This window comes from Psammomys obesus, unplaced genomic scaffold (genome assembly GCF_907164565.1).
Source record: "Psammomys obesus unplaced genomic scaffold, mPsaObe1.curated_primary_1811, whole genome shotgun sequence".
NCBI lineage: Eukaryota > Metazoa > Chordata > Mammalia > Rodentia > Muridae > Psammomys > Psammomys obesus.
This window is the reverse complement of record NW_026585895.1, coordinates 33,419,437-33,432,970: the sequence shown is the minus strand read 5'-3', so window position 1 is coordinate 33,432,970 and position 13,534 is coordinate 33,419,437. Positions and strand designations below refer to the sequence as shown.

Sequence of the window (13,534 nt, the reverse complement as noted above, 5' to 3'; positions counted from 1 at the left end):
GGGGGGGGGGGTGTGTGTGTGCGCGCGCGCGCGCGCACGCCTGCATGCATATGCCTGCCTGCCTGCATTGTATGTACACCATGGGTGTGCTTGGTGCCTGTGGAGTTCAGAAGAGGGAGTCAGATCCACTAGAGCTGGAATTACACAGGGTTGCAAACAGCAGGGATCTGAATCCAGGTCCTCTGCAAAAGCAGCAGTGCTCTTAGCAGCTGAGCCATCTCACCAACGCTACAAGATTTTTTTTTTTTTTTTTTTTAGTTACTTTCTTATTGCTGGGAGAAAAATACCCCTGACAAAAGCAACTCAAGGGAAAAGGGTTTATTTTGGCATACAGTTCCAGAGGGATGCAGTCCTTCCTGATAGGCAACACTTGACTGCAGGCTATGATGAGGCTTGGTGGCAAGAACTAGAAGCTAGCTGGTCACATTGCAGAGTCAACAGGAAGTCAACAGGAGCCAGGTTATAAAACCTTAAGGCCAACCCCCTGTAGCCCACTTCTTACAACAAGACCCTACTTCCTGAAGGCTTAACAACCTTCCCAAACAGCAGTACCAGCTCAGGACCAAGTATTGAACTATGTGAAACATTTTACATTCAAACCACGATAGTGACAAAGATTTAAGTATCATTGTCGACTAAGAAGAGGAAAAGTCTGAAAAGAGAAAGTTTTTAGAGGATTAAGAGGTTTGTTCTTGACCTGGATTCAAATCCTATTTATTTTGTGTATGTGTGTGCTGCTTCTCCCTCTGGGTATGTTGCTTAATCTCTCTGAATCTAAATTCAACATTTCTAAAATGTGCATATTAATTGCTACTTTAGGATGTTATAGCATAGATAATATAGAGAACTTTAGACACAGAATTTGGAACATATAGGTGAAAGTACGAGAAATAAATTATCCAATGTTTTTGCCAGTTGAAACATGTTATAGTAAACGTTTAGAATTTTATATAGTCACTTTAATCATCAATATTGTAAACTACCATATCATAAATGAATATCTTTAAATTGACATAGTAATTGCATCCTAATCATAATAATTAGTAACATTTTGACACTTAATTCAGGTTAATCTTCTACTAAAAAAAGTGGCTCTATGTCTTCTACTAAAAAAAGTGGCTCTATTAAAGAAAATTTCTAAAGCTTTTAGAGACATTATTATTTTCAATTACAAAGGGATCTAAGCCTTCTATGTGTACAAATTCTTTTGGTTACTTGATACTGTGTAAAGCTGGAAAATGGTAAGTAATAAAAATGAGCCAAATATATTTTGCCTTTAAAACTGAGACATGCCACCATACTTGGGTCATGGAACATGTAGAGATAACCTGGAAACAATTTGGAAGCTTCTTCTCTACTGGATAGCTTTCATAGTGCTATATAGAAGGTGCTGTGTAGGCTACTAGGAAAAAAAAAAAAAAGAATCAACTCTCTTACCCAGCTATGAACCCAACAACCTACAGGAATGGCCAGACTGGCAACACAAATGTACCAGTACAATAGTGGCATGGATATCAGGGAGTAAGCAACCACTTTTATATTAGACTTAAACCCTGATCCACAAGATATAGTTTGTACCTGGTACCACTGACGGGGCCAACAATTCATGGCTGGCTAGGTAACAGCCCCTAGGGGAGAAACTACCAGTATTATTCTGCTAAGTGGGCATAGTAATAAACTTCCCCTAAAATCTTTATTTTGGTACATTAATACATGGCTCCACCCTCATCAGAGAACCTCTTTTTAATAGATGGTGGTTAGTATAAACACCCATAACTGGTCTACATGTGAAGAACAAGAGACTGTGAAGTGTTTAGTTCTAGATAAGGCAGTTGTCTCACGCCTTCTAAGATCCAAGGATCATCTCGGAAGAGGGAGGGAGTAACAGAAGGACTATAAGAGCTCAGGTGGTGAACATCAGCAGGGAAACAGGACAGCCGGAATTCCATCATGACAGGGAGGAGCTCATGAAAGTCTTCCTCTAGCTGGGGAGCTATTGGCAGCTGATGCCTGGGGGGGGGGGACAATGGGAGGTAGAGTCAGTTTTCTTCAGGGATACGGCCCTGAGAGGCCACTCATGCTTTAGTCAGTAGCCGTATACTCATGTATATACAAGCAGCACTCAGCGGAAGAAGAAGCAGCAGCACATGAAGTTGGGAGGAAAAAGTGGGAGGGGAGGAGAGCTAGAAGGGAGTCATGGATTTTATGAAAATGAATCATATGCATATATAAACTCCCAAACAAGAAAAAAGAATAAATTCAACTTAGCTTTTTAAATTGTCCTAAATTTTCATATTGTTTTATGGATTAGATTTTCAAAGCACAGAATTATTGACTTTCCAGTTTTGTCCAAATTTGCTATGTCTTACCTGAAATGAGTCACAGACATTCTTCAGTGACAAGCTTTTAAAGTAATACGTAATTTTGCATCTTGTAACATTCACAGATTTTACCTGGCCTTTTTTCTTTTTGGTTAGTGAAGATAAAGATGATACATAACAATATAGTCAAAAGAGATGAGAAGTGGCAATTATCTCCATTAATAACTAGAAACGTGATTATATAAACGCCTATTGCTTAATCAATTAGGGGTTAGAGTGTCCATTAGTAAAAATGTTTATTATTAAATGCCAGCAGGCAATAGAGACACTAGCAGAGACTCCACAGGGGGCCTCTCAGGACTGGAAAATCAAAATTTGACTAATTGCTCCCTGTATGAACTCACGGAGCTTTCTCTTCCTCTTTTGAGCACACTTGTCCCCGGCACAAATACTGTGGAAATCCAGTCTGTAGATGTGATAGCTGAAATTTTTTTCTTTACTTCTTGGCTCTCGTGATGTCTTCAAATAATTTTATGCTCCACAACTGTGTATTTATTCTGTTTCCAAAAATAACCATTGCTTTACCTAGTTAGTACCTGTTTAAGTTTATTATAAACAAAATACTGTGCTGGTTAGCCTAAATTAACTTTTAATTTTTTATTTGTTTACGTGGGGTCATGTGCAGCTGCCATGGCAAATAAGTTTTCAGAAGACAACTTGTAGGAGTTGGTTCTCTTTTGGGAATCAAAATCAGGTCACCTGGCTTGGATAACAAGTGCCTCTGCCCACTGAACCATCTCACTGGCCCATATTACATATATTTTTACAATTTTTTAAATAATTGGGTGAACAATGAGTTTCTAGTGTTCTAACTTTGTATTCAATAAGTAATGTTGTTAAATGACTTTTGTACTTTCATCATAATGTTACTATGTTCTTCCTAGGAAACAATGACTTATTTTGGAAAGTTCTTTATAGTTAAATATGCATTTTTCTAATTTTTACAATTATTTTATAGTTAAATGTACATCTTTCTAATTATATAATTATAAATGATTTTACCTTTTCACCTAAAAAAAATCACAAAAGTATTATATACACACAGTTGTCACAATGCCTATGTCGTGAGATTCCTATAAAGATTAAATGAGATAATACATAAAGATCTAACACAATTTTTAGCAAATATAAGTCTTTCAATAAATAGTAAGTACTGTTGCTCTTAAAATTCAAGGGAGGGTTCAGCCCTGGGATCGACATGTTTGGAGAGAACCAACTTCCATAACCTATTTTTGACCTCAATACCATGGCTTGTGCACTCTCACACATAAATATGTTTTTTAAAAGACTGGTGGGAAGAAAGCAAGCTTCCCTCATGTATTTTTTAATGAAATGTTTCATTTTCTTTTTAGTCATTTAGAACTTCTTAGGTATAGTCCATTTTAATCCATAATATATTACAATCAAAATACATAAATATCCTTGAAACTTAAATGCATTTGGGGACTGGAGAGAGGGTTCAGTGGTTAAGAGCACTGGCTGCTCCTCCGGAAGACTGAGGTTCACTTCCTTGTACCCAGAGGGTGGCTAACAACCATCTATAAATTCAGTTCCAGGAGATCCATTTACTTCTTTGGCCTCTGTGTGTAGCAGGCATGTACATCCTGTACAAACTTACTTGACAGCAAAACGCCATACACATAAGTACATTTTTGTTTAAATTTGAAATTTTTAAATGTCTGTTTTTTAATCCAAAAGACAAATTAAAGATAAACCTACTTAATGTACTGCAGAATGTGTGATGTTGTTGAGGATTTGCCCATGGGGGATATCGTCAGGGCTCTCACCAAATAGCCCTTAAAAAGGGTCCTAGCCCAACCTGAGCCAAACACAGATGTTACACAGGATTACTGGTATGGTGACACATGCCTTTTATCCCAGCACAGAGACAGAGGATTCTGAGTGCCAGGCCAGCCTGGTGGTCTACATTGGCAAAACACTGCCTCACAATAATAGTGAGGAGGAGGAGGATACAATAGTGGGGAAACACGAACTGCTTATCATGACAGCTTTCTGTGGGTTTAAATCCATAAAACAATTCTGTCTGTGATTGTATTATGTAAAACATAAGCTAGGGAAACATACAGGAAAGAGTGTGGCTGAGAATACCAGATTTATCTCTTTTGATTAAAAAAAAAAAAAGACTTACTAAGATCATGTAATTTATTAACAACCCATTCTGGAGAATGGGTACATTGGGATTATTTTGTTTCCTTAACTCTGCATTGTTAACTTTTTTAAAGATTAGTGGAGGGAGGATGGATATTACAGCTAGAGGCCAACAAATGCTGGTGAGAATTGTTGATAGTATCTTCATAATTGGTTAAAGTTAGTAGGTTCATCTTTCCTTCCAGTTGAGCTGACTTAAATACATGGTTGTTTTTAACAAGATATAGGACTTTTTAACAAGATATGTTGACTTTTTTGAAGCCACTCATCACACCTACACGGCATTCCTGGTATGCCTACAAGTGTAACTCTCAAAGGTGGATAAGTGTCTGGAAGGCACAGGAAGAAACAGAATATCGCAACTGTCAGGTCATAGCATATTAAAGATAAAACCTAGGGAGTGCTGTGGGGAGGGGAAAGACTTCACGTAAAGGCGTTCCACCTACGTTGGAGCGTGTTTTCTCCCACAGCTGTGAATGCCCAATGTCCATGTAGTTGCTGAGATGGGTCTTCGCTCTTGAAAAGCCACGCTAATGATAGGAGTTTGCTTCAGCCACGTTCCTATCAGTCGTCCTGATGGGATAACTGCAACAGACCTCCTGCATATTCAGAAGGTTGGGGAGTACTGTATGTGTATGTGTATAAATGAGGAGAAGTAAGGTAGGGTAAACAAAGGGTGTGTGGCTGCAGAGGTTAGTTCGCCTGACTGGAGTAATGGGCACAACAGCCTCACCAATATCGATTTTAAAAATGACGTGTGTTATTAATGTAAGACATGAACTGGAATGCTGAGTGCAGAGCAACAGTCAGAGGAGCGACAGGCTCCCGAGACAATCGCTGTGTGTCTGCTGAACAGGATCAGGTCAGATTCAGGGAAAATGGGGTGAAACCCGCCTCTGGGCCTCAGGTGTGACAAGGTGATACGTTATTTCTTACCTGGTCAGTGCACCAGAATTCAGCTTTCCTTTTGCTCAATTCTACATTAGCTGAGATGATCCAGAAATGGCAGAGGGAGCTCCCTAGTGGCCAGAGCTTGCAGTTCAGCCCAATGTCCTAGCCGCAGCCTGTTTCCCTGCTGAGAAACAGCCAGGCAAGAGACACTGGGGCCTGCTGCGGTCTGCTGGGAAGCAGTGTAGTGGAGGCCACAGAGCCCCTGACCCAATCTTCTTCACCAGAATGCGAAAGACGCACACAGTGGCGAGCTTCCTGTGCTGAGCTTTAAGTGGTGGTGGTACTTCAGTCATTACTGTTCGGTGGTGGGACCCCAGAGTGACGCTTTATCGCCTGAATTTTCCAAATGTGAATCTAGATTCACTTTCTCTGGTAGAATTGATATCTTTGTCTTTGGATTAGGGAATTAAACTGAGGTTTTTTGTTTCTTTAATCCGTTCATCTGTCATGTTGTTTTTATTCATTCCAGAAGTGGAAAGCTAAATAACCATTTAGAAGCTGCTATTCACGAGGCCATGAGTGAACTGGACAAAATGTCTGGGACTGTAAGTTAATTTATTTTTGCCATTATACTGTGTTTCTTTGAAAATGAACTGCATTAACACTTTTTTGGTAAACTCACTTGAATATTGTGAAGGAACTCTCATAGTAATACTAAGCTCCTAGGAAAGGAAAACACTGGTAGCAGCAAACATTTAAGAAAAAAGAACCTGTATTAATGATGGCATTTTTTCCCAGAGATAAGTAACTCTTATATTCCTAAAAAGGTTCGTTAAGTGTCAGCAGCAATATGGTGAGGTCCCAACCCCAACTTTCTGCGTTTGACTGTGAATAGCAGTGACCATCGCTGTAATCAAAATATTCAGCGGTGCAACTTCACTCCATCCATTGAAAAAAAAAAAGTGAGATCAAAAGTTTGATCAAAGATAAATGTGTAGGTGTAGACCAGTACCCATCAACTCAGTATCTTCTGTGACCAGGTATAGAGAATCTGTAAGTAACAGGGATGAGATTTGAAAGCAACAATTCTAGAATTGAGACTTGCCAACAAAGATGTGCTGCGTAGACTGCTGACCACTCCCCGTCCTAGAATCTCAGCACCAAAGGCCATGGCCCACTTAATTCTGGTGACTGCTGAGGAAGGTGGCACTCCACTCAGCCACTCACAGGCCCGGGTCTGTCTTTGTGAAGTGCCCACCACTCCATGGGGCCATGATGTGTTCCGTGTTCAGTACATCCTTTGCATCCAATCCCACTTGATAATAATGAGAGGGCATGGAGGATCGTCGGCATAACGTCTACGAATCCAGACTTCTTCAACTCAGATGGGTTTGGAAATGCATTCTGCAACACACCTTCCAAGGAAAAGATAAAAATGGTTCGACCCCTGTCTCAGTACTCACTGCCTGGGGATATTTGCCTTGGTGGCCACCAGGCACTGGCAGCTGATGAGGCTGTCTTGGACTGTATTCTGCAGAGGCATCTTCGCCTTCACACTCCAGCAGAGTTGAGCCATGTGAGTTTCATTGGAGCTACCCCAACTTTCTTGAGAACTGAAAACTAAAATTTATCATGTTTAGAGTCATTTAAAAGATATTAAAGCACTTACATACCAAAAAAAATATTAAAACACTATCTAGTTAGTGAAATACATTTTCAGGATATAGATGATCGATAGATTATTAATTTGCTGTTGTGGTAAAGACTCTTTCCTTAATTACATAACTCCTCATTTCTGAATTTCAGTTTACTTGTTTTAAAAACATGTGGAAAGGGTCTGGAGAAAGAGGCAATCTGGGAAGCTCATGAGCATTATCTTAAAGTTTTAAATACTATTTTTAAAAATAATTTTACCTCTGACTAAAGACAGTTAGCCTTCCCTGTTGTTCAAACTTTTGTTTTAGTTGGCTCAGTGTTGGGAATTGAATCTAGGGCTTTATGAGTGTTTGGCAAGCACTCACAGCTAAGTTAGCCCACAACCTTTAAACCTGAAGCATATCCTTAAAGCAACTGATTGTTTTCTAACTATAACTGTGACATCATGTTAATAGGTTAAAATTGGCCGTGATAGAAGTATTTACACCATGGAAACGGGCTTATCTCCAGATGCTAGCTGTTAAACTTTTACTTTGGCCGCAGCATTATGTCTCCTCTACGTTCTGGGGCTTATTTCATTCTTTGACATCCGTAGCCATGTTCCAATTGGGAGACCTAGTTATTGACCCCCTGTCCCTCAAAATGTATCTGCTATCTAATGCTCTTGTACCCTTCAACCCTTTCTCAGTGTGACACACAGAAGTAAATGCTTCTAGTTCCTATATTAGTATATACCAGTGAGTTCTGTTAACTATTCTTCCCAGCTTACACAAGCTCAGTCCTGCCAGTGAAAGGCAGTGATGTTCTACCGTCCATGCTGATTCTTGTCATGAACAACCATCCTTGGACTGAGCTGCATGCAGACGTTCTGATCTTTGACACTTTGTAGTAGTTATAAAAACAAGTAGTGTGATGTGAGAACAAGAGAATATGTGCTCTGCACTGTCCTGACTCCGCAGGACACAGCGAGATTGTTAATCCGGGGTCACTGGCTGGCAGCCCTCCCGCTCACAGTGTGTCCACTGTTCAGTGGGGTCTTCTGAGTGTCATGCTGATTGTTAGTTTCTTCCACTGCCCATCCCTGGTTGAGACGGTGTCCAGACTTAGATCTTCCTAAAGTCTTAGTGTCTTAGGATGTCAGTGATGGAAAGTAAGGCAGACCACTTTCCACCCTACTTCTTTGTCAGAAGTCATATGGTGTTTTTTATTTCAATCTTCCTGTTGTGTTTTTTTTTTCCACCTTCTTTTTTTTTTTTTTTTTTTTTTCAGGTTCACCAGATCCCACAGGGTGACAGACAAATGAGGCCTCCCAAACCCAAGAGGAGGAAGATCTCCAGATAACAGAGACTGTTCCATTGACACCGTGCTTAATCAAAGGAGCACGTACAGATACATCTGTATGTAGGTATTACTATGGCCACTGTTGGACCAGTATGTAAACTATGGCAGATAGCTACCACCACCACAGGGTGCTAAAAGGAACAGTGATGGAGACATACTTTGATCAGGAAGGAAAATGAATGTTTAAAACAAAACAAAACAATCAAAAGTCCCTGTGTGAACAAAGTGAGAAATGGTCAAGTGATTGCTAAGAAACGTTTTCTATTATACTAAAATTGTGATTATAAGAAATAGTCCAAATGTTTCTGAAGAATTTTCAGTGTTGTATATAGAAAATACAGAATTTCATGGCGATATTAGAAATGTAAATATTGTACAATATTGTCATGTACAAGCATACTTAATGCACACTTTATCTTTTATTGTACAAAGAAATAGTGTAAAAAAAAATCTTTGGTTTCTATGGAGTACACCTACCAGAGACTACCAGTGTAAAGTGATAAATAAAAATACAACCTAAATGCTTTTCTATGATAATGTAAAAGATGCTGGTTTTGTATTTAACAGCAGAGAAAAAGGCATGATGATATAACCCACAAATTATAACAAACACTGCACACAGAGTGTCCATTTATAATGTTTCTCTAGCAGGAACCTTACCCAGAAGCGTGAGACTCAGGTTTGGGTGTCTAGGAAGCCTGCAAATTTCTGAAGGGATGAGTGCTCATGGGCCTAAATCAAGAATTCAGGAGCTCAACCGTTTGTTACATTCTTGTTGTTCTATAGTTTTATACATTTATATAGTGAATTTGAGTCACTTCCCATCCTCCATTCCCCCTCCTTTCTCTCCTCCCTCTTCCCAATATGTCCCCACCCTCCATTCATGTCTTTCAGTGTCTGACTACTGAGATTGATTACAGTTCCCTGCCTGAGCGTGGGTGGGAGGTTACTTACTGGAGCAAGGCAGTTTGTGGCTCCACCAGGAGGGAAGCTGAGGAGACTACCCAGCAATCATAAGCTGCGGATAGCCTCTCAGGGTGGACTTGGGGCCGCATGGGCGCCTCCACCATGCAGGGTGGAACGTTGACATGCTCAATCAAGTGCAGCCTTGCACAGATAACCACAGCTTCAGGGACTTCACGGGCGAACTGGTCAGGACACATCAGAGCCACCTTCCTAATCCATGGCTCTTACATTCTTTCAGCCCCTTTTCCTACCCTGGAAAGGTGATAGGACCATTCCATTTTGGGCATTTTTTAAAACTAAGTTTTACAACAGAATAGGTTTTATAAAATTTTAAAAAAGTAGATGAACTATTTAACTTAATCATTTATTTAGTAAGTTTTTTATAACCACTTGTTGAATTAGTTTTCCACCAATGATTCTCAGCATCAAAGTTTTTTTTGGTTTTGGTTTTGTTTTGTTTTTAGCAGACAACATCTGACAAGGTAAAACTTTTCATTTCTATACATGGAGGCAGAAGCCACACTTTGAAATCATCAACAAACATAAGGATGATGACAGTTCAGTTTTTATTTTTTGTAGCAAAAATAAGTCAAACCACATTTTATATCATTCATCAGTGCCACTTTACCTAGAAGTGAAAGTGGCTTGCAAAATTATAAACAGTGTAATTTTATTAGTATTATGTAGCATATCAGATTTATTTTATTTAAAGAATTATTTATACCATTCACATCATATATATATATGGCTGAAATATGTGGGTTAAGTCTTATTACCCAAGTTATTTATGTTACATTAAATAAGAAAAATGTAAAAAACTGTAGAAAGTTAACTCCATTACAAATATACAAACCTAAAACTGTGAGCCATTGTCAAATACAAGGTAATGAGTAATAATGGAGCTCAGTGTATGCAGCTCCCATCTGTTTCCCAATTCTATGTTATGGTGGCATAAACAAAATTTCAGACAACCTCAGCTACAGATCATCGAAAGAAAGGATCTGTTATCTCTCTTTCTTGGAACCAGGCTCCAGCCAAAACCCAAGAAAGCACTGCCAGTCCTCTAGTTCTGGTCACTGTGTAGCCCTGCACTCAGTCCCCAAGAAGATTGTCCCTTGCCAGGCTCTGGGCTCCTAGATACCGTGACCTCCTAAACTCCTCAATCCTATCATGGAACAGAGTTCCAGGAACTAGGGGGGGGGGGAAGGAGACAAAACCCAAGTTATTTCTTCTGAGATTTCCCCCCATATCTTTTGTGTCTGTCTACTCTGTCCCCACCTCAGCCCTTATCCTCAAACCTGGTGGAATACAAATTAGCTACATTTAGGAGTACTTCTTTCGTGGGTATGTTCATTTTGTCTTTGGGGAAGGGGGTTGGGTATCAAGAGAGAGGGTCCCACAACTGCCCAGGCCTTCAGTCAATCACATAAAGTAATCTTTTGTGTCATGTAGGGGATACATGTTTGTTACAAGTTGATATGTTTGGTCTGTTTAAGCCACTGTTGTTTTTCTTTTGCATCAACTCTCTTTTTCCTGCTGTGTCCATAGTTGTGTTTATCCTCAGATAGATGTAGACATGTTTGTGTGTTCAGTGTGTCTGCATGTGTTATGTGTTGCTGTACAGAAGATGTTTTAGCCCCTTTAGACTGACTGGACCACACCTTCTCTGGGTGTTTTGAGTGAGGTCCGTTGGCATCATGATATACTCTGCATCAGGAAACCATGTAGAATCTCTTTCCACCATGACCTCACGGTTGCCTGTAGCTTTGCTGTAGGTGCAAGATCTGGTTGCCTCTGTCCACATGGTCCTTTCTCCTTTCTCTTACAGTTCCATGGGTTCACATAAGCAGGGAATGTAAATACTGTCAGGATTTTAGGTCATGCAAAGCTGTAACACTTTTTTAAATGTTATACCTACCTTACAATTTTAAAACTGGTCACTCATACTTCATCTTTCCTTCTTTTTGTATTGAAGTCAAATTATTTTTAAATGAAAACTAGTCCTTCTATGAGAGTAAAATTTTTATTTCCTAAAATAACATTTTTTAAAGGAAAAAAAATAAAGCGTTGGGAAAGAATGAGATTTTTTTTTCCCCTTTAGTGGTCCTAAGTACTAAGGGAAATGTAATTCATTTCCTGTCCTTTCACAGTTCCAGGAAGCACACAGAATAAACTACATGTCTAAGTAATTTTAACAGATTGTTTCAAATGAGTAAAAATTAACTAGAAGGCCCTGTGTGATGTCTTGTAGCATTACTGGCAATTTAGGACCTGCTTTTAAAATGTATTTAAAGGAAAATATTTGGAACATATGTTTTCAGATGCACTTTGAATGAAAGTACTTGAAGAGCATTCATCCCGTATGATATCATGAGCCACGCTTAGTCATTTATTAAGACCCTGATGTGGGAGTTTTGCTGTGTCTGTCTTTGAAGTAAACATGGCCTTCCTCCTTTGTAACAGCGCAGCAGTTTGGGAGGAGCTGAGGTCAGTAGTTCACCTTCTGTAAGTTTTCTGAAGATTCACAGACCACATGAGTTGATTTTTCACTTCGGATGATAATAACACATTGTTGTTACCCTTGGTGACCGTCCATACAGTGTGTGGTCTTCTATTGCAAGTCACAGCAATTTTGCATTAGGATTTAAGTTCTGGTAAGACGTTTAGGAAGTTGGTAGCACTGTTTTTTCTGAAGAGAAAGCCAATATTCTAAGTCTCTCAACTAATACCCATTTCTTTTGACTATTTGTGCCCAAGTGATATGATGCAAGACTCAAGATACGCCAACCCACCATATGCTGTTAGTTTATCATTTTTTTCTCTCTATCATGTTTACATTAGCCAAAGATATAAGAACATTAGTAATTCATATGTGTAAACAATCCAAAATGAGTATTAAATCAGTGATTCAAAAAGCAGTAAACAGCAGAATCATGGGAAATCCTAACAATGGGGAGTCTGAACAGAAAAAAAAAATGTTGGAAGTATTATCTTCAAATATGAACATTAATTTGTATCTACTGTAAATATGTATAATCAGCCTTATCTGCTTTTATACACACTGTGTGTGTACCTCAATGACCTTTTATAAACCTGAAAAATGGTTGATTTAATAATTTGTTATGTAAATACAAAGTTGTCTATAAATTGGAAATTTGATGCCATACGGCTTCATAATATACAAATGTTTTTTGTAACATTATGCCTTCATGAGTTAAGTACAAATACATTGGACTGTGCGTGTAGAAGGGTGGTAGTTCACATCTCACATTTCAAATGGATATTTTTGTCTAGATGTTTATACCTTTAGAGAAAGAAAATGACATGAAACTTTTCAATGTGAACAACAAATTCAAATATGATTCCACTTTCCCCAAGCCCCCATTTACATACAAGACTGCTGAACTCTGTGCTAAATATCATGCATTATGAAATTTCCATAGGATATTTAATGATCTGTGCCAAGGATCCATGTAGAAAAATTTCCCAAAGGCAAATACTCTACTTGAGAGCCTACAAATCTCTCTTTCAGACATTAAGCAGGGGAATAGTCCCAGCATTCCTACTGGTTTGGAACCTGCTCTTTTCCACTTTGTTCCCATGGATCTTAGAAAGGATGACATCAGTGAATAGGCCTTAACTCCTGTTTCTCAAGAGTCTGGCAAGTGTCACCTCGACAGAGGGCTTCTCAGCCTTGGTACTAATGACATTTGGGACCAGGTCTTTTCTGATTGAAGGGGCTACCTTGTACATTCTAAGATGTTTCACAGTGTCCCTTCCCTCACAGCTCTGTCAGTAGCACCCTCTTCCAAGTTTTAATGATCAAAAGTGACTCCAGACAATACCAAGTATCTGCTGACATAGAAGAGTGTGGAGGTTCAAACTGGAATAATAAAAAAAATCCCCACTGCCTAAATTGAGCCAGTTTGGGAACATATGTCTGTGTAAACTATGGACAGACTTGCATTATGTAATAATTAGGAAACTGATTCCAGAAGCAGCCAAAATTGATGTCAACTGAGTGTGTCTTAACCCATCATGGTTAAGAAAGTGAACATTAATATCGGCCCCACTTTGAACGTCATGCTTTTCAGGGGTGTTCAACGTCATTTGATACTGTAGTATAATAT

At 39.1% G+C, this 13,534-nt stretch overlaps 1 protein-coding gene across 2 annotated transcripts in view; it reads left to right on the top strand.

Annotated features, from left to right (window-relative positions):
* The window catches only part of Mbd5 (methyl-CpG binding domain protein 5), a 144,237-nt gene extending 134,554 nt beyond the window's left edge, over positions 1-9,683 (top strand). For both annotated transcript variants that reach the window (XM_055600366.1, XM_055600365.1), the window contains exons 11-12: positions 5,971-6,046; positions 8,367-9,683. In XM_055600366.1, coding sequence (XP_055456341.1) covers positions 5,971-6,046; positions 8,367-8,438 — 148 coding nt within the window. In that variant the 3' untranslated portion in view covers positions 8,439-9,683. The remainder of the gene's footprint in view (positions 1-5,970; positions 6,047-8,366) is intronic.
* The last annotated feature ends 3,851 nt before the right edge of the window (positions 9,684-13,534 follow it).